This window comes from Cuculus canorus, chromosome 2, assembly GCF_017976375.1.
Source record: "Cuculus canorus isolate bCucCan1 chromosome 2, bCucCan1.pri, whole genome shotgun sequence".
Lineage (NCBI taxonomy): Eukaryota > Metazoa > Chordata > Aves > Cuculiformes > Cuculidae > Cuculus > Cuculus canorus.
Genome location: NC_071402.1, coordinates 10,749,158 through 10,773,648, shown reverse-complemented (window position 1 = coordinate 10,773,648; position 24,491 = coordinate 10,749,158). Strand labels below are relative to the sequence as shown.

At 36.8% G+C, this 24,491-nt stretch overlaps 1 protein-coding gene across 2 annotated transcripts in view; it reads right to left on the bottom strand.

The window, feature by feature from the left end:
- Positions 1 to 24,491, bottom strand: part of ADCY8 (adenylate cyclase 8) — a 121,697-nt gene that overhangs the window by 53,786 nt on the left and 43,420 nt on the right. For both annotated transcript variants that reach the window (XM_054059704.1, XM_009560039.2), the window contains exons 3-5: positions 21,414 to 21,544; positions 18,850 to 18,961; positions 7,617 to 7,744 (exon numbers count right to left, since the gene is read on the bottom strand). In XM_054059704.1, coding sequence (XP_053915679.1) covers positions 7,617 to 7,744; positions 18,850 to 18,961; positions 21,414 to 21,544 — 371 coding nt within the window. The remainder of the gene's footprint in view (positions 1 to 7,616; positions 7,745 to 18,849; positions 18,962 to 21,413; positions 21,545 to 24,491) is intronic.

Sequence of the window (24,491 nt, the reverse complement as noted above, 5' to 3'; positions counted from 1 at the left end):
CCACATCCTGGAGTGCATCAAGCATAGTAACCCCAGCAGGTCAAAAGAAGAGATTATCTCACTGTGTTGGTGCAGCCTCGCCTTAAATATAGTGTGCAGTTCTGGGTCCTACAGTTTAAGAAGGATGTGAATGTCCTTGAATGCAACCAGAGGAGGGCAACAGCTGGTGAAAGTGAGGGGAGAGTTGAACTCTTCTCTCTGCGGTCCAGTGATAAAACATGAGAATGGTTCAAAGCTGTGCCAGAGGATGCATAGACTAGACATTAGCACTTCTTTACTGAGAGGGCAGTCAAACACTGGAAGAATCTCCTAGAGAGGTGGTCAATCCATAACGTGATGATGGCCTGAAAAGGCTTTGTAAGCCTCAATCAGCCACATAGGACTTCTAGATTTGTTCAAAACTTCACACAGCTGTGCTGTCCACGCTGCCTCCTGCCTGACACTACAGACCCTAATCAAGGTCCTACATCCCTTGCCTCATCTGTTGTCTCTCACAACCTCACAGCAACTTATTCCTGTGTGCTGCTCAGGTGATATTTGACCGCAGCTCTTCATCTAGAGTCAGAGTAGATTTGGCTACCTGCCTACATCCTTTGACTAAGGGCTGCTTTGTTTTTCTGTCTATGTGGAACTGGTTCACCTGGTTCCCCATCTTCACATCCTTCTCTTACTCACCCTTCACAGCAATGTGTTCTTATGTTGATAGGTAAGAAACTAATTGCATGAGGGGAACTGACTGAATTAAGCCCAGGCAGTTTGAGATATCTTTATACAGACCCTATCCAGAACATGAATCAAAGCAGAACAGTGATTTGGTTCTGCTCCTGTTGCTTTATTATTTGCAACACAAGACTCAGAGCAGAGCAGCTGAGAACTTGTTTGTGGAGACCTTAGCTTTCACTAAACTTCTGCAGTAAGTTGAAGCTGAATAAAGAATAAATATTTTTAGGTTAAAAGTAAGGTGATTGATTTTAATGTAAAAAGCCACAGAATTTTTCTTTTTTATTAAAATTTGGAGTGATGTGAGCTGAAACAGATTTCTGAATTATATGGAAAATGAAACTTTGCCATGGTCAAATCAAACCTCCTAGCAGCCAGACTACCACATATGTTATGAGGTCTTTTTTATATACTGCTGTAGGAAAAAATAAACAAATAAAACCTTTGAAATAATGACTCCTGGGCCATCTTCATCAATAGGGGTTGTTCGCATTTATTCAGGAAAACTCACAAATAATAGCATGTGCTACATACTGAAAAAAAAAGGAGAGTGTTTATTTTGCATATGCTCAAGTGTTTTACAATTTTATTTCTGTTTCTTAAATTTATTCAACTATTAATGAAGATTTTAATTAAAAGAAAAAGTATTTTCTTCAACCGCTTTACAGGTTCTCTGCAAATACTTTGATAAAGCAGATGCATGAAGATGCATTATTGATGATTTATAAAGCAGCTCTGTTTACCTCACAAGCTGTCTGATATTTTATCCAGGATGAGGCAACTACGACTGATGCTACTTCTGACATATCTCATTTCAGTCAAGTCAGTGATAAAAATTCATTGATTTTAATTGGATCTTGGTCTTTCATTCTGGCCAGCATTCTTTGATGGGCACTTGTTTTTTTGTGGTGTTAATCAGGGCCTTTCCTATTTACATTGAGAAGGTGAGCCAAGCATCAGAAATCTGCTTTCCAACCTTTTTCGTAGTTGCCAAAAATGCCCTGGAATTCATGCCTTGCAGGTTCAGAGTGGCACACTACATCTGTGCTGATCACTTTAACTGGGCAAGATTCTGTCTATTCCTTGTCAAGTGGCTCTCTTACTACTTCTTCCTAGGTTCATGAGTTTGAATGTGATGAAGACCATTTGTGGGAGACAATCTGAATGCAGCAGCCTCGTTTTGGAAGCAAAAATACTTCAGAAGAATGGGAGTTGGCCAGTCTGTGCACCTCTTCTTGGTGACAGCTGACGTTTTGTGGGGTTAATTTATCCATAAGACACAGACACTATCATCCTCATGGAGATGTAACAGGAAAGTCTGGACATTCTGTTTGAAGTAAATAAGGGTCATAGCTGATCCTGCTTTGGGCAGAAGGTGGGACTAGTGAGCTCCTGGTATCTACTCCAAATTGAACTATGCTATCATCCCTATATACTATCAATTATGTAGAAAACATTTTGGTTGGACAGAACAGATTTGTAGAATTTTCTTAAATGAACTCAAATGTTTTTTGTTGCTGACGTGAAAGGACAGTAGTGGAACTGAGGTAAGTGCTTTTTTTTGTGTGTGATTCTGAGAACTGTGTCATGCCTGTGAAGAAGATAACCATTATTTTTAAAAAGCTAGGAAACAGGGTGCACTATCGAACTATCGAACAGTTTGAAGAATGTAACACAGGTATTATGACTCATGGGATAAAACACTTTGTAGATGGACTTTACACAGCACTGAATTTACAACTCAAGGCAGATATTATCCCTAGAAGCCAGTTTAAAATAGCTCCAGAGTGAGTTTAAGTTGGAATTAGACTTACATTCCAATGTCAGCAGAAACTACTATCTGGAGAAGTTTCACATCATCAGACTTATTAATATAATTGACCTGTTTTGAGTTTAGACAGCTACTGTAGCAACACGGCAGAGTTAAACCACTGCTGTATTCCTATTTCTTATGTCTATCTGCTCTGAGAAGCAGGAAACTAATATAGCACAAGGAACTACTAACAATATTATCAATTATTTTCATTTGAAAACTATATTATAAAAAGCTATATAAATACGTAGACTTCTGTGCTATCTTGCCAACATAGCTTTTGTTGTATTTCATCTCATATTCAAAGAAAAGAGGTTTCAGACATAGATAGACCTATTAATTTTTACCCTGTTCAATTCATATAGTCACCCAAGAACAAAAAACAGGGAAAGATATACTGTTCTGACACTCAGTTGATTCACAGCAGGTGGCTGAAATGGACATGTGGAACTGACGATGTAATCATTCACTTTGAAGAGTGGTGGCTGAACTTGTGAATATCTTGCAAAGTCCCTTTCCAACACCATGCAGAAATGAAGGCAAGCAATATCTTTTGTTTTTGTGAAACATTATTCTGTCTTCTGAGAGTCAGGGCTGATTGCAACATAGGCAATAGGCATTATACATTATACAAGAAATAATCTGTGGAAGTAATCTTGAACTGGATCAATTATATTATTATATTATTACATAGTTATATAATTAAATAATGACTCATTAATCATGGAATATGAAAGAAATTCCTGGCCATTTCACTGGCTAAGTAACTTCTTTAACAAGTTCATGATTTTTTTCAGTACCCAACGGATGAAATTAAGTGTGTTTTCCTGCAAAAAGTCAGTCACTGTGATCATCTGAAATGGTTGTGCTATTTTGATTTTGAGTTGGGTGTTTGTTTTTTTCTGTTTAGGTTTGTTGATGCTGGTAGGTTGTTTTTTTTTTCTCTTTCATGAAATGACATTAATATTAGTAGTCAATTATATACTTTTAATGAAGGAAAACTGTTATCTAGTTTCTGGAATTTAGCTTACATTTTATGCTGGGACTACTTTTTTCTGTCATAATAATTACCCTTTCAGCTGGTGTTTCAGTGGGAAATAATCCAAGAGATGAAATCACTCAGAACTCCTTGACTTACCAAATATATACCAGCATAAATGTTTGATTTCCACTGTTATATGGATTGTTGCCGGATTTCCATCATTATACTATATGAGTTTTAGAGGAGCTGAGCCTCACACAGTCTTCCTCCCCTGTCTCTTCCCAGCCACAGGGATTTTAGGAATAAGTATTGGAGAAGGTGGTGGCGAAAGCTGCAGGCTTCTCATTCATGCTGCCACTGTGTCTCAAGCTGAAGAACAGAAGGGACAGCTTCATTGTCCACCTTGACATCCTGTGCTACATGGACTGATACATTTTACCCAATTGTGCTTGTTTATCATGCAATAATTTGTACCTGATGTAAGTATTTATTCAGGGATGAGCTCAGTTTTGATTTGAAAACACTGAGGGACTGAAAAGCCATTGTTTCTCTTAGTAATTCCATCACCCAATTTTAAATCTATTGTTTTCTGACCATAATTCTTTTGTGTGCAGCTACAAAATAACTTGTCAGTTCTTTTTTCCACTCAGCTAAACAGATCAAGCTCCTCAATTCTCTTATTTTAAAAGCACTTCTGCTTCATATATTATTTTTGCAACTTTTCCCTGTAGGTTTATAAAAATGTTTAACAAGCGTTTTAAAATGAGACCACTACACCAAGATTCATTATTCTCATCTCAATCTTGACATTGACAGATTATGCTCTATTATTTCCACTTCAGAAGTGATCTCTCCTCTTCTTTAAGATTATTTCCTTCACATCTCTTCACAGTTCTTCTACTTCCACTTTCTTTCATGCTTTCTCTCCTTTCTCTTTTAACTTTCCCTCTGATCTTCTTTCACTAAGCTTTTTTTTTTTTTTTTTTTACCTCACTTTCCCACTCCTCACAGCCCCACCCAAAGAATGGGAAATCTCAATGAACAAACGTGTTGATCTCTGCCTGGATCATAATGTGATTATCTAGTTCAGAATGACTTTTATTTCCTGTATCTTTCTCTTATCTATTTAAATATATTTTAAGAAGTGATTGTCTCACTAAATGTAGGCTTGTTTTACTGTTAGGTCTTAAGCTCATGTTCCAAGTTTTACTGTCAGCATATAGGTAGCCCCATCTTGAATTTTATCACATATCCCATCCACAATTCCATCCATCTGGCACTCCAATACAGCTTTGGAATTTCACTAACATGCAATGAAAACACTTATGACTGTATTCTTACATTTTTTTCTCTCTCTGTATAGATGTAAAGGTAAATATAATTTGGCTGTTCTTTTTTTGTAGGTAAGAGAAGTTGCAGATTTAGTTTCCTTGATCATTCTCTCTGACACCCATTTAGCTTGGGAAACAACTTTTAAAATGAAACACTGTCATCTGATGACTAAACATTCTATTAGCATCTAATTTCTGTCAACTGTCAGTACAGACAGACTTCAATAAAATTAAATAGAGGAAGAGTTACACTGTGTGTGAAAAGATAGGAGAACCAGCTAAATAAAAAAACCTCTTGTGAACAGCTTGTTTCTTTTAACTTAATTTACACTTCCAACTGTAGCTAAAGAGAGTTTACAGGAGTTTGGGTTTTGCAAGACAGGCAGAGTTAGAATTCTTGTTTGTGCACAGATGTTATGGGGCAAAGCTTCCTTGTTTCAGAGTAAATATCAGATTTAGTGGAACGATCCCATGGCAGAAAGTTGTATTTCTATTGTATTCAGTAGCTAGGGGGGCAAAGTACAAGAAGACAGAGTGGAACAACAATAATAGCTTTTCTTTTTATGAGATTTGTAACAAGATAGAGTGATGTTTTGTTGTGTTCAGAACAGTTCCTTATGTCTGCAAAGATGGAAGTGCAGCAGCCAGACTCAAGTCTCGATCCTTAGTATATGATCTTAAAATCCATTTGTAGAGTCTCAATTAACAATAATTTCACACTTTAGCTGTATGGATATGAGTGGTACTAAAATACTTAGAAGTCCCCTGTGAGTCAATCTCTCCATGTAGATTTATTTTAATTATTTTGTAATGAATAGATTTTTAACTCTTGTTCAGTTCCTGCTGACCATGCAGTCACCAAGGAGTCTAGAAGAAAATTCAGCAATGGTATCCTGAGACAGCAGATTTTGGTGCACTCCTCACCACAAGTGTTCTACTGATCCTTTTAATGTTACCAACTACCTGCTGTCAATGGAGAGAAGAGGAATTCTGGAAGGCCTGTAGGGGAAAATCTGGTCTGCCCAATTTAAAGCTTCCTTCTGCATTAATTGCATAAAAAAATTAAACTGGTACAAGAATCAGAGCTTCTAAAAGTACCTGGCTTGTTCAGTTTTCTAAAAAAGAATAGAAGACGGGGTTTTTTTTCACTTTAACTGTGAGAGATATTTACTAATTTAAGTTCTAATTAGTAGACTCTCAGAAATCTTGAATGAAGTATTTGTAATATCCCATGGAAGGATCATGAAGGATCCCATGAAGGATCAGTCCTCCCTGTGAATTATATGAGCATGCATTAAGATAAGTAACATAAGGCTCCTATACTCTGAACAGAAAAGCCTCATTTAATGTCCAGAAATCCAGATACTGAGATTATCATTGGAGGAAATATGAACTGAATTACCCAGAGGGTCCAAACTCTTAATGGACTTTGGTTTCTTAGCTCCCACTGAATATAACTGTCATTTAAAATACTAGAACTGCAGTACTGTATCTACTGATCTACTGCCTTTGAGATCTAGTTCATGAAAGCGTACCAGGGTATTAAAGACCTCCACATGTGTAAGGAAATACAGAGAAATTTGCTATCCTAGAATAAAAATTACTTGCAATATGCAGATGATATTACCAAGCAAAAGCACATGATCTGATGTGTTTCTCCAAGAACTTTTGACAGTGATGGTAGCTTTTTTCATTATTGCATGTTCTCTGAATCGTGTTTCACTTTCACTTTTCCAGAAGCAAAATATTGATTACTTTGTGCAATGTTTAGTATGTGATAATTGAATTCAATCTTCTTAGACATCATTGTTGCATAATCATTATTCAGTTATATTTTCCATTAATTAATTTTTGTCAAATTCTTTCTCTATTAACATCTCAGTAATCCAGCTGCAGTACGCATTAACTCTGATATATGTAATCAGGCACACGCAGATTAAAGGAAGAAAAGCAGTCTGGAAAAGAAGCAGACAAAGAAATTGGACAGAAAAACATCCACGGAAAGAGGAGAGTGCTCAGGTTATGCAACACTGTTTTAGGGAAGGAAATAGCAGAAGGATATGGAGAAGGGGAACTCAGCAACACCGATGCAGAAGATAAAAAAGATGGAAAAATCTCTCTTGGAGCATTAGACTTCAGTTACCATCACAATCATTGGAGAAGCTCTATACATGGGCTGCTGGAACTTTATTCTTATTAATCCCATTTGCATAAAAATACAAGAAACTATCAGCAACACAACTGTATTCACATGATGGGAACACATCCCTTAATTAAAACACTTCCAGCTTACGTGGAGTTAAGCACCAACCTAATGTAACAAGTAAAATTTCCTCCTCAGGCAGTCTTGGTGTTTACGATTTTGTCTATGAAGTAGTTTCCCAGATACAGTATTGCCACAGCTGTCTATTTAGTGTTTATCTTGTTTAATTTTATTAAGTAGATTATTGGAAACAATTCAGTCTCTTCCTCATCTATCTCCTCTTAACAATGACAACTACAAAGTGAGAACTGTTAAGATCTGTGAATCTTATCACTCACAATGCACACACACCTGTTGTGTTTTATGCTCTGAAAAAGCACAGGTTAGTCAAAGGTGTTTAGTATCTGTTTCCATGCATTCCATGGGTCAAAAATGTCCTGCACTCTTCACAACGGTAATCCTGAGGTTTCTGAACCACTATAGGAATCACTTGTCTAGGAATAACATTCTCAGATAAGAAGTTCAGAACACTGTCAGAAATGATGAAAAAGGAAAAAACAACATTACCTGATAGTTTTGATCATGCTGAGCCCCATTTCAACGCAGCAGTGTGCATGGTCCTGGCGAGGTTCTGGGAGCCCTGACACACAGTAGTAACAGTCCCCCAGGATCTTTATTCTGAGACAGTGATGTTCCTAGATGTAAATGCATTGAAGAGAAAGCAAAGATTTACAGTTATGTTTTCATAATTTTAAGTTATTGAAAAAGAAATAAAAAAAGAATCAAAACCTTTTTGCTGGATGTTTCTTGTTCGTAATTATCACAACCTTGAAATAAAGTACTTTTGCATTTTCAGTAAAAATATATAGTGATTCTTGTGTTATGCTAGCCAGCGATGTCCTTGCTGATGGTGAGAAATGGTTCGTCAGAAAGCTAGGATGGAAGCTAGGCCAAGGATTCAGAAATGCCAGCTGAGATAATGAATATCCTGTTTTAGAATATATTTCTCCAGGGTATCCTTTCTGTCCCCTTTTTTCACTAAAAATAAATTAAAAAACTCTTTCCTCCCACTGATAATCCCTTCCCACCTAAAGTTTCCACTGTCACAGCATTCCAAACAGGCATAGGAGCTGATCAAGTATCTGCATGCCAAGGGTATAAAAGGTGGTGTCTTGCATTAGGCTTGTATTGTGTAGAAATGGCATTTGTCATTTAGCCAGCAGTGTTCTTCGGCCTAAGAGCAAATACTGAATTTCATTTCTTAAATACATATTAACGATATCCTTAAAGGCAGAAACAGCATATTACAATGTGATTGGATCATTAGTTTGGAAGATTATGTTCTCGTGAGCAAAAATACCTGAGCTGCTAAAACTTTTGCAGTACCCAGACAAGCAAAACAAATGAGACCAATATTAGCTGTAAACTTGCCTCATATATTCTGCTGGCTTGGCACTCACAAGAGGCAATCAAAGCACAAGAACAGAGACCATAATGATTTGAGGACAGAGCTACAAGTGTCTGGGGTCAGAAGGTATTGCAAGATAGAGAATCATTGACATAAGTACAGTATTAGCACTCAATCAGTAAAGGCTCAAATGACAGAACATTGACATGAAGATGAGTCATTACTAAGGAGCAAGATTATGATTTGTAAAACTGTATTATTAGATGATAGCAAAATTTGACCTGTGGTATTCATTACAGGATTTGTCTTCTCTTTTGTCCTGGAGACCTGTGGCAGAGGCTGCACTAATCAAAAGAGTAGGGGTGCACTAAACCTGCTGGGGAAGAAACAACTTTAAATAGGATGTAGGAGCAAATGTGAAAGCTGACGGTGCCTCAGGAACTGAGTACTGGCCAAACATTTGAGACTCTAAGTTATTATTCAACATTTTGCCCAGGAACAATGAAGCTTTGCAGTGAACCTTAGACAAATCTTTAAAAATCCTAGAGTGGCACAGAAAATGTACACATTTGTACTCAAAGCTTTTGCAGAAGTCAGCTGAACCTTTAAGCATTCCAGTAAGGGTAAAATCTGCTCTGGGCACAGGACCAAAGTAAGCTGCTTCACCCTGAAATCTCCTTAAAGCATCAGTAGGAGCTGAATGTGTTTGAAGCTTTGGCTAAGTCTTCGGCTAATACCATAGCTAGTTCTCAGAGTGTAATGCCTAGCAGCTCAAGTTTCACAAGGAAATTCAAGACGAAAGTTGGGCTTCTAAAATGTCAACTTTTATATGTAACTTTCCTCTTTCTCTGTCGCCTTCTCTTCAGCCCTTTTGCAGATCCTCACAAGTACTCCAACACTGAGTATTTTTTGTATGGTTGCAACTGAAATGGTACATCCTAAAATCCACCAAAACATTCACTGTTTACATTTCTTCCTCAATGGAAAGAATTAGAGATTAACTTTGCTACACTTTCCACCTAATTTTTTTCTATAGAGTGATACTATGAAACATTAAACAATAAAGTATTGAGTACTCAATGGCATAAATCATTGCATGCTAAACTGTTAATGGGCTTCCTTAAGCTCTTTTTTTGTGTTTCCTGGTTAGGTGAAATGCAAGGAGATAAAGATATTATAAACCACAGATCTAAAGTTGTTTGATTTTTCTAATAGTGACATTCAATTGTTTTGTATTCTAATTGCCATTTACTTTTACATCTACAAAGTAAAAGCGCTTATAACATCCTATCAGTTTGACTGAGGTGAAGTAAAGCACAAGGCAGCACTTTTAAGGCCACTCAGACCTGCTACAAATACAACTGATAACCTCATCATGTACTATAGAAAAATAAAAGTAAACACAGTGAATTTCCAGGAAAGAAAACAAGGAAGGAATGAAGAAAGAAACAAAGAAAGAAAGGCAGGTGGATATGTCTTAAGTAGTATAATATTTTAGTATTATAATTACATTTTTATATGCAACATTTATCATGCAGTGTTGTATCTGTAGTACCTGCCTATTTGATAATGTTGGAATCCCCTATTAAATTAACTTCTAATTTAGAATTGATAGATAATATAATCTGCAGCAGAAAAGAAACCTCAACTGTTTGGTTAATTGTTCATTTAAACTGGTTGAAGCACTGATTCCATTTAGGTTAGATGAGACTTCTGTCACCTGGATGCAAGTCTCCTCATTTGCTGAAAATCAGAACAAGGCAGGCTATGCCAAAAAGCTGTGATTTTTATAAGAACTCAAAAGAATTCTAACACCTAACAAGACCTGCTAATGCAGGTTTGATACACGCGAGTGTGTGTGTGTGTGTGTATGTGTGTGTGTATGTCTGCATGTGACAGAGGAAATCCTTTCAGTTGCATATGAATTTATACTTCTTCTTGTCATGATACATCATCTCTTCATTCATGTACCAAAGCTAAGGTTGTCACTTACTGAATGAGATATCCAGACGTGGGTGACTTTATACATAGGTGTCTATATGTCAGGCAGCCACCAAGGCTGCCATCACAGTCAAAGGAGAGCCAAGCAATGAATTGCCTAGGGACTGATTGAGCTTACAGATAAAGCAGCTGGCTGGGCTTCAGATCACTTGTCTACAAATAACCTTACAGTGCATTGGTAAGGCTCCTGAGTATGTGAGACACCCACACAGGCATAACAAATATGACATTACATCCGTCTCTCTGGAGTGGTGCAAGGGCAAGCCACAGTGTCTCTGTTGGCACAAGAAGCCACAAGGAACACTTAAATGACTCCCTGTCTTCCTTATTTTTCCTGTAGTGAAATCTTTATGACTGTCAAACATGAACTGTGTTACATACTGACATTGTTGCCCTTACCCTTTTTATTCTTCACTTATTCCCATCATACCTATATCAAAAATAAACAATGTTTGGGGCTTTTTTGTCACGCAAAATATTTCAGCTAGAAGAAGAAAATGAAACAACTGCCAGGGAGGATAGAAGGCTAATGGTATCTGCCTTTGGCCAAGGAGGACTGTCTGGTCTCCCGAGATTCCCTCTGATAACGTTGCAGTTTAATCACATCTACAGTTCAGACTAGAAGCTTTGTCAGACTGATTTTATTAGTACATTAAGGCTAGATTCATTGCTATTGTGAGTAGCCATGCAGTAGCTGTGAATAGAAGACTGAATTTTCTAAAGGCCTACCTTTGGTGGTTTAAAATCATAATAATAGCATTCAAGATTTTCCTCACAGTTCCTAAAACAATCTTAGCACAATGGTATGTAGGAGTTGCAAGCTGACATTAAATGAAAGTTTAATGATATTAAATGAAAATGAATGAAAAACATAAATGTGCGTGAAGAAAGTGTAAAATGAGGAAATTATTTAAATAAGAGAAAATAGACACAAGAATTTTTACACTACTGTGTTAAATCCTTATGCTCTTGTGAGGCTCTTAGGATCTTTGCTTTATTTTATTCTATTTCTCTTCCCTCTTCCATAAGCAATTCCAATGTTGTCCTTGGGCATGTAAATGACATCTGATATTATACAGACATTCACATCAGTTACCATCAGCCTCACACTCCTCCCTATACTCACTCATTAATGCCGTTTACTGAAGGTATCAATTTCTCTGCATGTCAAAAATAGGGGCTTTTTTTGCCTTTATTTGCAGCTTCTCATTAGATACAAATGAAAGATTAAGGGGCCTGATTCCGTCAAGATCAATCGAAATCAGTAGGTATTTTGCCTGTGGATACTGAGCAGACTCAAACACTCAATTATTATTAATAATAATTCTAGATTAATTCAGTGGCAATTGATAAGAAATCTTTTTTCCAAAGCACATTAATTGAGAGCAAAAGAAAATATGCAAATTTTTCATAAATAATTACCTCATGCATGTGAATGATTTATGTTTAAGCTTATTAAATACACCCTTAGTGACTGGAAAGGAAACAAAACAAATTGGCATAAAGTGGAGTTGAAGAAATGAGTTGTTCAAATACCAAGTTGCTGAAAGTCACAGTCAGAAACTTCATTAATTCTTGTTTCCTTGGGCTAAATTTCTGAGAAAAGGGAAAAAGTGATTTTGTTTTACGTTACGCCACTTTTTCATTTCTGCCTATGGTGAATTAATCGTTTCACCTCCTTTTGAAGGGAATCCTGTAGGCTAGCGAACAGCCCACAGAAAAGTCCACATTCACAGTTTTTATGATTTCAAGCTAAAAATTTAGAACATTTTGGATGAGAAATTACTGAGGTTGAACAGCAGAACAGAGAGGTTATACACATAGATCTCCTTTTAAAAGGTGGCCAGAGTGGGAGGAGGCAGGAACTTGGCCTTTGTGCACAAAAGCTCAGTTTCTGAAACTTTTGCCAAATGTATAGGAAACCTAAATAAAAGGCCTTCCTCAGCACGAATAGGATCTAGGCCAAAGCTCTTAATCAGCAGGCTGTTTTGGAGTGGACTGGAGAGAGACGTCCGTTCAGATGCCTCCTATTGCAGCTCTGTTGCTTTGGAAAACAGAGCTAGGACCTTGACAAAGCCACATGGTGGGAAATTCTCAAGTCTGGTGATGCAGGCAGAAAGGAAGACCAGGTTTGGGTCACAGTTTCAAGGACTGTTACTGTATTTTATATATATAAAGGGAAAATTGTGCCAATCTTTCATCCTCTGCCTTGACCAAGGAATTTTTAAATATAGCCCTATATGAAATTATTTGTATGCATTATAGCAGGCCATGTAAGTAATGTTTTCTTCTTTTAGAATAGCCTGTAGTGGAGTGCTTAGGCCTTCTCCAGACTGATATAAAATAGTGGTTTGCGGTCTTTTATGCTGCAGAAGGAACTAAGGCACGTCCCTGTGTGGATTTTATAATACAATATGTCTACACTTCCATCCTTAGCCATTCTGGGGAATGAAAATAGCTGTGGCTCTTGTGTCTGGTAAGCAACCAGTCTTACCAGCTAGTGTTAATTAGTAAATGCTGACATAAGTGTTTTTAGGCACATAAATCCCTGATAGAAAGATTTAAGGTATGGTATTTACCTTATAAAGCAGGAGCAGTTCTGCGTGGAAATTCTGCCCCTTCCAGAACTGCAAATACGTAAAGGGTGAAGCAGATATTTCTTAAGAATATATTTGTGAAGCCTAAATTACATGAAAATCCTAATTTAACAAAGTCGGGGTTTTTTAGGTTTGGATTTACATAACTCTTGGTTCCTAAACCACAAAAATTTTGAAACTGAAATTTTATTTAATCTGACATTTTCATCTGACTTCTTTCATAAAATGCCGGTAGACTATCACTTCTAAAAGTGTTTTGTGGAATGGACTCTCATTTGCATGTGCAGATCTGATGATGATTTACTTGGCTTTTTAGTGTCTGGAATATTGTAACTATAATAAGAGCATTGCTTAATAATGTTGTTTATTCCATAGTATTTAACAATTAATTATTGACACTAATAAGGAGGGGAAAGACCCTAGAATTAAGCACTGCAAAAAGACTCACTCCCAAGTCCTGGGGCTTACAGGAAAGCTGGGGAGGAGTTCTTTATCAGGGAATGCAGTGACAGGATGAGGGGTATTAGTTTTAAAAGAAAAGAAGGTAGATTTGGATTAGGTATTAGGAAGAAATTTTTTACTGTGAGAGTGGTGAGGCACTGGAACAGTTTGCCCAGAGATGTTATGGCTGCCCCATCCCTAGAGATGTTCAAGACAGGGTTAGATGAGGCTATGAGCATCTTGATCTAGTGGAAGGTGTCCCTGAACCCTAGCAGGGGGCTTGGAACTAGATGATCTTAAAGGCTTCTTCCAATCCAAACTATTCTATGATTCTATGATTATTATAAATTCACACGATGTCCCTGTAATTAACAAAATATCACATACATACACTCATAATCCTGTTAACTCTGTTTCTTCATACAGTACACCAAACATATACATGTGAAAAAATTCACACCTTTATTTACTGGCATAATATGTTTAAACAGATTGTTTTTTTTAAGGAGTCTCTAGAATCCTGCCAGTTGTGTTCTTAAAGATCATTTCACAAAAGAACAAGGCACTGCCAGCTCAGAGGTTAAATGTGGGAACAGTAAAGCACAGCAACAAGAGTGTCTTTATTGAGGAGACAAAAGAGCCTTCAAAGCCCTTCACTCTTCCCTCTTTGATATCAGCTGGTTCAGGTATTGTATGAGGGATATATGATGACAGTTCTTGTAGACCCTGCTAGTTAGGTTGGTTTCTATCCCTGGGAACAGTAGTCACAAGTAAGACTAGTAATACAGTGTTGGAGGAATCTTTGGCAGGTTATCTTCATTGTCCTAACAGAGAAGTTAACCAAGGTTACAGAAAGGGACTATCTCTATTTGGAAAAAATATTCATCAGTTCTTTAATAAATGAAAGCAAGCTGAGATTCACATCATGTAAATAAATGTCTCACGAACTCCAGGCTAGTTACACAAAGTGAAAAAAGCTTATAATAAAGAGTGAATTTTCCATTCAGTTTCTACAGCTCCTCTGAAAAAGAAGCAATGGTGTTCTGGTTTATAATATGAGAGCTGTTGAGACTGTAAAAAGATGAAGTTCCTTACTGACAAGTAATTTCATTTTCATATGAAACCCATGGATTTTAATCTTTCAGGGGAAGATTTCTATTTCAGCATCAATGCTTCATCTTAAGCATGGGTCCAAGTTCAAACATAAGACTCTGTGTTTGTGTTTGTCTGTGTGCCTGAATGCATATGTTATGGCTTTATTTTACCTTTAGGTGTCAGACATCTCAGATGTCTGTTGTGACAAAGATTACAGATATCTGCTCCTGTGTTTAGGGTTTTACTCTTTCTTCTTTGTCCTATCTGAAACTGAATCTAACCACAATGTAGATACATTTAAAAATATGACATACAATTTGAATCATATTATCAACTGACATCTAGCACTGAACAGAAGGCAGAGAAAAAACAAACATTAAAAAAAAAACCTATTATTTCATCAAAACAGGACCTTTTTTAGACTTAAGTGTCTTGCTGAATGCCATTTTATTTCCCTTTTCTCCTCAAAATTTCCGCCTAAGGATAATATTAATATTAATTAAGTTTCAATTTAGGCCTTTCGGTAGATGGATATATAGGGGAATCTTTTCTTCATCTCTGTTTTATGACAACTTATTTGTCTTCCTTTCCAACTGTCATTTTTAATAGCTATAAATTTCCCAAAAATAACATAGAGTGATTAGAAAGAGGAAGTAGCTGTACATATCATAACATTACATTTGTTTCTTAAAAGAAATATTGAACTGAGTTCTAATATTTATTCAAAGTGTTCTGTGGTAATGATGCAGAAATGGAATTTGTTGTTATTAATTATATGCATCAACGTATGTCATATACTTGATATAACTGACTAAAGATTTAAAAAATCATAGAGCTCTTATTTCTTCTGCATTGCACAAGAAAAAAGAAAGCTGAGTATAGGAAACAGGAAACAAAGCTAAATGACAGTCTTCAGTAAACTGTGAAATAGTGTCTTCTCTAATATTATATGATTTTTATAATATGATAGAGGCGATCAAACAATCCTTTATACAGGATTATAAAATACTACTTTTATTTAGAAGTAAGGATTTTTAAGGATTTTCCCTAAAATCTAAGGAAACTGCCTCAAGGTTTCTGTAACTGACCTCTTTGCTTTGATGACAATTCTTAGCAAAACCTAAGATTTTGATTAACAATGTGCATTTTAAAAAGTTACGATGACTTTAGTTAAGCAGATTAAGAACTAGTCAAGTGATAGACGTGATATCTAGATATGAATGTGTAATCCTCATTAGAGGAAGATCCTTCTAAGGAGGCTTTGAAAGGACCAGTTTCCAAAAGGTCTCTCAAGTATTTACAAGGAAGTATGAGACGACTGCTAATAGCATTTGAGGAAGAAATAAGACTGGTAGAGTAGTCAATTACAATACAGGCATGCTGGTCATAACCAGGCAGCAAGACTATAAAAAAAAACCCAAAATAGTAAGTTTGAATGCAGTAATGTCATCACTGTATGTTCAGAAACACGTGGTTTGGGACAGTGATCAAAGAAACAGAAAGTAGGAAGAATGATCATGATCTGCCTCCACCACAGTAGTGGAGGTTAGTCCAGGAGCACTGCTTTCAGTGCTAGTACCTATGCTTTTAAAGAGATTCTAAAAAATTGGGGGTGGCCTACAAAACTAGCCCCCAAAATTGTTTGAAGGAATAATTCTTACAGAGGAAAAAAGCTTCACAATGTTCTTGGTCTATTTCTTTTATCAAGAGGAAACCTGAAAAGTGACTTGATCAAAGCACACAAATATATTCCTGGAGAAAATCAGTGGCTACAAGATGACTTGTTTGTCTGGAAAAATAGGTCATAGTAAGAATTATTGGATGAAATTTGAAGTCAGAAATAACCAAATCAGAAACAAACCATAACAAATTAACAGTGACGGTGTAAGGACACTGGAATAAACTCCCAAAATATGGAAGTATTACTCCATCTCCTAGGACTACAGATAAACACTGGGCATTTTCCCAAAAGATCCAACTTTGTCAGGTGCAAAAGCTTCATACTATATCCGTTGGGTAGATTGGTAGGTTCATGTAAATCGCTTCCTTAAAATTTGGGTCCAGTCAGCGCTTGCTTCCAAAATTTTCAGAAGGCTAAGTTTAAGTTCAATTAAGGTTTTAAGACTTAAACCTTTAATTTTAGGGAGATGGGCCCTCCATGAGAGTCTAGAACCTGGTGTGAGGAGTCTTGGTTTCTGATAAAGTACAGAGAGATAGTTTATCTCCTTGGTTTGGACAGAAACACCAAAAGCCATGTAGAGTTTCTGTTCCTTCCTAGGGCTGCTGGGCATCTCTACTGTCAGAACGTCAGGCATGTGACAAAACATCCAGGGCTCAGAAGTCATAACTGTGGAACACAATCATTATTGGGAAATATTTACCAGAATGATGACTGTCCTGAAGATGAAGTTTTGAAGACAGAGAGGTTCTGTCATCCTAAAGTCTGCAAATTTCTGGATAAGAAATTAACTTCTTAGCTATGTTAGACAAATTAGTATACATACTATTGTTTCTTTAAAATAACGCACCTACATTTTTGGGATACTCCTCCTGTGTGAGCATACCCAGTGTTCTTCACAAAGATTTATTGGTGTAGGACTGTGACAGAAAGATTTCTAAGGGTCTTAGGTAGGGGATGTATGTCAAACCACAGAGAAGAGAGAAACCTCTGAGCGTTAAAGGAAGTACAATTCTCATTTCCTACAATGTATTAAAACCAAGCAGGGAAGTGCCGTCAGGGTTAAGTGGCAAGTGAGGGAGGATCCTCTGGATTCAATTTTAGATATAAACATCTTCTTTGTTCTTAAGTCTTTTATTGGATTTATAAAAAATCTCTATTGGTTAAATACAGCTTATGGAACAATTAGAAAATATGGTTAATGATTATGAGAGAAGAATCTATTCTACCAAGAACACTGGGCAAAATTGAAATGTAAAGCCAGGCAATAAATCATGTGATGTACATATTCTTCCTAAAATACTTCTGTGACATACATACATTTAATTTGGTTTAAAATATGTTTCTTCACTTAGGGTAGCTATTTTTGTCAACCCACACAGAAGCAGACATTGCTCCTATAAGTTTTCTAAAAGACAGGACTGTGGTAACTTCTGCAACCCTGCTTAGTTTTTAACACAGATCAGAGTTGATGAGATTTTTGTGTTTTCAAAACAAATATTGTAGATTGCATTTATTGATTTTCCAGTGTCCAGGCAATGGGTCATTGCATCATTCTGTACATGAGAAAATACATTGCTATTTGAGATAAAAACCACTGACTCAAAAAAAGCTTTGAATAATTACAGATGTCTTGCGTTTCCTGATATCAATTTGCAAGCTAAGATAACACCAAGGATCTTACTGATGCCTGTGCAATATGTACACAAATACTCCATACTCTTGAACCAGAAATGTATAAGTATTAGTGAGGGATATCAGAGTAAGTCACTGTAGGCTCCTCTAACTTATAATAATTAGAGAGCATAGCCAATGATATTCAGAATATAATTCCTGTTTTCCCATAGTAGGGGCTGCATTTGGCTGGATTAAATGTACTTCATTGCGTATACTAACAGCCTTATCAGCCGGCTCAGATGTTGACCCCTAAACATAGTCACACAAAATGAAACTTTGACGAAAGAAACATAAGAGAGAGAAGAAAAGAAAATGCAAGGTCAGTAAAACTGAAGATGTGTTCTGCTTGTATTGCTATGCTTTGCTCTTTTTCAAAGCTGTACAAATTAAGTAGCAACTAATTTGCCTAATGTATTAAATTCCACTACTATGTTTAATTAATTTCATTGCTGAGTTAGACTATAACCTAAAGATTGTAGAACCAGCTAGTTACTAACCATTGCAATGACTCCGTTGGCTGATCATATGTTCTATAAATGAATAGATATTTTAACCATTCGTAGAAGAAAAGTATAAATAAACCTATGGTTTTAAAAAAATTCAATTCCCAGCAAGAATTTCCCAGAACTACAAAATTCCTGAGAAACTGTGGTGGGAGACCCGCTTTAATGCTGTTCTTTTCTAGCATCACAGAAGAATGAAGTACTGATAAGTATCTGAGCTTTCACTTGCTATCACTTTTGATAAAGCTTGTCAGTTTCTTCCAACCTCAGTGGCTATATAAAATTCTGGTGGGGAAAATCTAAATTGATGTTGTACAAAATGATCTTAAGATATTTCCCAAAGCTCCCAAATACAGAGCTGACTTCACATCCTTTTGTAAATAAACTATGCTTAACTCACATGTGCTAGTCGATCAAATCTGGCAAAGAGTTCATTCAGCATTCGGACCAGTTCCTGGGCTGACAGAGTTGTGGAGAGGTTGGTGAATCCTTTAACATCTGCAAAAAGAATGCTAAAACCAGAAAAGATATTAATATTGCAGTCTATTGCCTTTAATAACTGAACGTGCTAAGCCATCTTCTAGTAATTTACTAGTGAAGCACCATTTTAAAGTCCTGCTGCTTTTGCTCTAGATTTTTTGGAGATTCTGGATTACTGAATATTGCACATTGAAGGGACTAAAGAAATAGTACCAAGTATGAGAAAAGCTTTTGCAAAAAATGTGTGTTATACAATTTTGGATTTTCAAATCGTTCAGGGAGATACAGTTAAGCCTTAATAAGCACAGTTGTCTCCATTTATCAACGTGAAGAGTGAGGCATAGTGGACCCATAATATAGACATATAGGCTTGGCACCCAGATATTTCTTAATATCTGACAGTGCTCTTTGAGGGCGGGTTTATTTATAGCTGGTTTGCACAATGGGATTTTCAGACTTTACTTATCTATTCGTCTTACAAGACTCAAATCCCAAGACAACAAACAGATTCACGACAGTGTTGCTGTATTCCAGGCTCAAGCCAGCATCGTTGCATGTAATTTTAGGGACTTGACAGAAGTACCTGAGCTACAAGTATAGTACCATCTATTTAAGTATGAATCTGTGTTTCAATGACCACTTGTTCTTTCCATTGACTTCACAGGGAGCCTGGTGTGATTATACTTTGAATTAAGGTTCATCAAATTCAGTGCCTGAAGTTGTGGTAGGATCTTGGTCAATAACCTAGTTGCAAACAGAGGTCTAACATATATTTCAGCAGCCAGTGAATTTTCTAGCCACATAACTTTGGCTGTTCACCATGCTTACAATAAATGCATGCGAATTAGAGAAAGATACACACAGAGAAAAAGTCTGTGCTGTGTAAATTATGACCCAGACCAAAGGATGTAACAGCTCAGCACTTAGCAGCTGAAGAAAGGATACTTTTAAAAGTAGCAACATTCAAAAAGATAAAAATCATGCTGGCAGAGACTGGAAATAACCCAAATGAACCTTGTTAGCACGTCAAAGTCAACTAATGACTGGTGTTACTATCTGAGTAGCTCAAGACCTTTCATTTGTGTTGAATGAGATCACACTTTGACAGTGTCTTAGAATCCCTAATGCAGCCAACAATAAATATAGCAATGACCAGGTGGATAATAAAATATGACTAATAAGTCAACTCATCTTCAAATGTGTGAGCTCGTAAGGGAATGGGTGAGGATTAAATAAGAGGCTAACAAACTAGATAAGATTTTTACCACTGAGAAAAAAAAAAACGAAATTAAAAGGTAAAGTACAAAGCTACTTGAAGAGTTATGATTATAAACATAGCTTAAATTGATAAAAAAATCTTCAGACAATTAATTTCTGCAATTTTGATTATCACAACTACAGAAAACTCTGTCTGGATACTAATTTGGGGGATTTATATCCCGTTGGTTTACGTAACATTCAGTGTTCAACATTTAGGAAAAAATACAGTAAAACCCACTTTTGAAAAGGTCTAGTTCCTTGCAGCCTGTATAGAAATCAACCAGTGCCTGTCCTCTAATGCATACAGAATCTTCATTTTAAATACCATTCAAGCATAAATTATCTTGCAGCTTTTCATCCCTTACTACAACTATTTTCTGTTCAAACAGAAGCTTCCTCTTCCTAGTTTGATTTTTCTAGAGCAATACCTACTCCGAGAATGAAAAAGGATAGTGGAAGACACTTTAATTTAGCGCAATTCAAATCTTCTGTACAGGTCCTTGATACTTTCCACTAGGTTTAATAAAATAATGTGTCTGAGCTACTCTAAGTCCACAGAAGAAGCAAACAATCAATATAGTCTTTTGGTGAAGTTGAAATTACATTTATTATGCTTGTCCAGACAAAGTTATGTGTGGGTTTCCTCAAAAGGCAAAGTACATATTTTCCTAGGAAACCATGTCCCATCATATCCAAGGATGCTTATTTTTCATTTCTTTCAGTGACAACTGCTCAGTTATTTGCCTTTTTTGTTTGGGAGAAACTTATGTAAAATGTTAATTGCTTATCTAAATGTTCTGATAGTCAGAAACCAAAATAAATTCAGAGATTCTGTAATATCATGGAGTAGAAACTGATTATTCTGGATTGAATGCACAATTACAACTTACCGCCTTGAGCAGTAGCTTGTAGCAGTAGCTTGTAGGATAATTATCACTTTCTGGCTAATTAATTTCAGGATAGATAAAACCCTGACCACTCAACTGGACAAATGGTCCAACCTCTAGTGTTCAATTCAAAGGGGTCTTGCCATGGCAAAGACATCCAGCCATCATAATGAGTAAAAGAGGGCATCAAAGTGCTTATCTATTCAGAGGCTAAAGAAAGGTACACTGATTTTCTGATTTATGAATGAATAGAGCAACCAAAAGGAAACTCTCAAACAAGACATACTTAGCAGCATCTAAAAAGTCTTAAAAATTTAAATAAGGCTCCTCCACACACCTGACATTCTCATAACGATGAATATAGATCTTGTGAAACTGGTGTTGCAAATGTTCGTCTTCTACATTGGTCATATCATTTATCATTTCCAAGACTACAAACCGTGGTAAGACAGAGAGAACCAGCCGTTCCTAAAACAAAGAGGAAAGAAAAGTGTCAATGTTAGTCTGAATTAGTATCTCACAGGAAATTGATTGAATTCTGCCCTCCTTAAAGAGATGGATAACTGGCCATTTAAGATCTGACACTGCCCTCTAAAAATTCTAAGTCAGATAATTTGTGATAAATTGTGTTACAAACCTGAGTCCAGGATACGGACGCTTGTCTCTTAGTTGCATTGTCAGAGATTAAAGACAGGGATAATATAAACTAATGCTTACCTAAGAAATGCTTTGCATGAAAGATTTAGCCATAGACTAGTTTTTGTGTTAATATGGTTACAATAGTTAACAGGAACTAAACAGCCAAGTTCAACTACATAACAGTCATTGCAAGTCAGAGTAAAATTCCTTTAGTAGATGGAGTATCAACAGAGGCATCCAGTGTTATCAGCAGACTTTGTTCTATTGTCAGCACCCATCCACCTTGCAAGAGTAGCAAGTTAAAGGGAAATGGAGAATGTATTTGTAAGTTATGAATTGCTATGAAGCATCTGTACTTTTGCCATACAAATCATACCAGACAATGTATTTTCAATGAAGATGACATGAGTGAACTGCTGATTTATGTCATGATCTGTACAAAACACACATGAGACCAGAAGGAAAAGGCAAAAGGACATGGAGGGACCAGAGCAAACTTAAACTCATTCTGGAGAGAACATCTCCTTCACATTTCCATTTTCAGCTTGTACCACACAAACAAAACTCTGTCCTATTCCAAGAGCTGGAAATATTTATTGGAGACAGTCAAGTATCACAAATAAAAATCCCAAAGTTTTCAAAAACTTGAACAGTTTAGAAATCTAGGTATAAATTCAAAATAAATTTCACCAGTTCAGATATATTGATTTTTAAAGTGGATTTACTCATTTGTGTTACTCACTTTTGAAAACAAGAACTGGGCTCCTAAGTGCGTTTCTGAAAGTTTTGAAGTGACTCGGGAATCTCAGAGTCTTCTTAAAATTCTCTGTCATCAAAGTGCTTACACAATTTTGACAAATAAGAGTGAGTTTCAATGTTCCTTGAAAACTCTATATGCAACCTCAGAAATAAGCATTTATTTATGTCAGTGAAGCATTTTTCCAGGATGACTCATCTGGCCTGTGGCCCTCTTCACCTCTTTTTTGAAGATCCCCCCTGGACAGACTGTGGGTTGAGTTGTTCTGCTGACCCAGAGCTGACTGTTCTTTTTCCCAAAGGCTTTGTCCCATTATGGATTCACATGTGTTCACATTGCAAAGTGAGAGCTGTACAACAGAAGCCATCAAAACCATTCATAGCCTTTTCCCACATCCAAAGGCTTGAGAGTGAGGAGAATCTGTTGTTCTGCAGATGACAGCCTGCTCCTGGCCATCTTTTAGGCCCTAAGGGAGCAGAGAGTCTTTCAGTCTTACATTGTACAAAAATCTATTGCAGAATATCTGTCAAGAAAGAAGAAACTAGTTTATTTGAATGTTTGCTTAGGATAATGCTTGCATACAGTCTCAGATCTCCCAAAACAAATAGCTGGTTGTTGGTTGTGGCAGAAATCTTCATTGCAATGGTCCTCACGGAAGTGTCTTCAGCTAGGTCATCAGAGGCTCTTCACATGACTGTTCTGCTCAGGTCTATTTTGGTCATCCTCCGGAGAAATATGAGAAAAGGTACTTTTAGGTTAGTTTAGAAGAATACGGTTGGTTCTTGTATCAGTTATAAGGACAGCATCATCCCTAATGGGTACCAGAGAGTAGATGCAAACGCAAATGCACTCCACAGGCAGTACAATGCTTCTTGGCGTTGAAATCTTAAATCTTAGAATCAGAAAATGGTGAAAGGAAAGGATTTTGATTCTGAGCTTCCAGGTTGTCCTGTCACCATAATGGTATCTTCGTGTTTAGCTGCAGTTTTCTGGTTGCAGTTGCTTACCCCTGTGGTTGTTTTAGCACACTCCAATGAGATGATATTTAAGGATGAAGAATGGTCCACTTTTCACAGTTACCAAAGTATGTAGCACCCAGGAGTCATGGCTTCAATTCCTCCCTGGACTATCAGTTTTCTTTTGGAAGATTAAACTTTATACACATTTTATGTTTCCTGCCAGAGAAATGGATGCTGAGATTGTTGTGAAGCAACTTGATATTAGGGGGATGTAAGATAAACTATTATTGTCCAGAAGGTGCAGTATGTCTCTTCTTGAGGGAAAAAAATGATGCTCAGAGAAAACAAGACACAGCAAAGGGAGATAATAGGTGGAATGAGAGAGACAGAACAGTCATGAAGATGCTGGGTTTGATGCCAGCAGGATTAGATGCTGTGGATGAAATGTAGCTGTACATGAAACATCTGAAAAAACAAAGGATCCCCTCCCCAGCATTCACAGGAGGAAATGTAGTTTCTAACTTACAACTTTAACAGCGAAAATCGTGAAGAATTTGCACTCTGAGCAGTGTTAGTCGGTAGTTAGTAAACAATCTCCAGTTGCAATGTAAACATATTGTGGGTAAACACATTCATTTGTCTAGATGGCAGCCCCAGCTGAGGTGAACAGTACGTTTACTTAAGAAGGCAAAACACATGCTACTAATAGCTTCTGGAGTGGGGATGTGGAACACCGCACTCTGAAATGGCACCTTTTTCCTGGGCTCCTGCCTGCATAACATGCTAACACAGAAAATGAGATACCAGAGACTCTAGTAATCTTTAATCCACATCTTCTGCAAACCTTTACTAAATCAAGGGCTGCCTTCAAGAGGAAGAGGAAAAAACAATGATGCAAAGCAGTGACAGCTGATATAGAGCAGGCAGTGAGCTATCACGCAGTGAGCTTCTCCTTTATTCTGGTAAAAAGCCCAGCTCAGACCTTGTTTCCCCCCACAGGTTGTACTAATTTTAGCACATCTGCATTGTCTTGAGTTTTTTCCACTCTTCCCACTTGGGA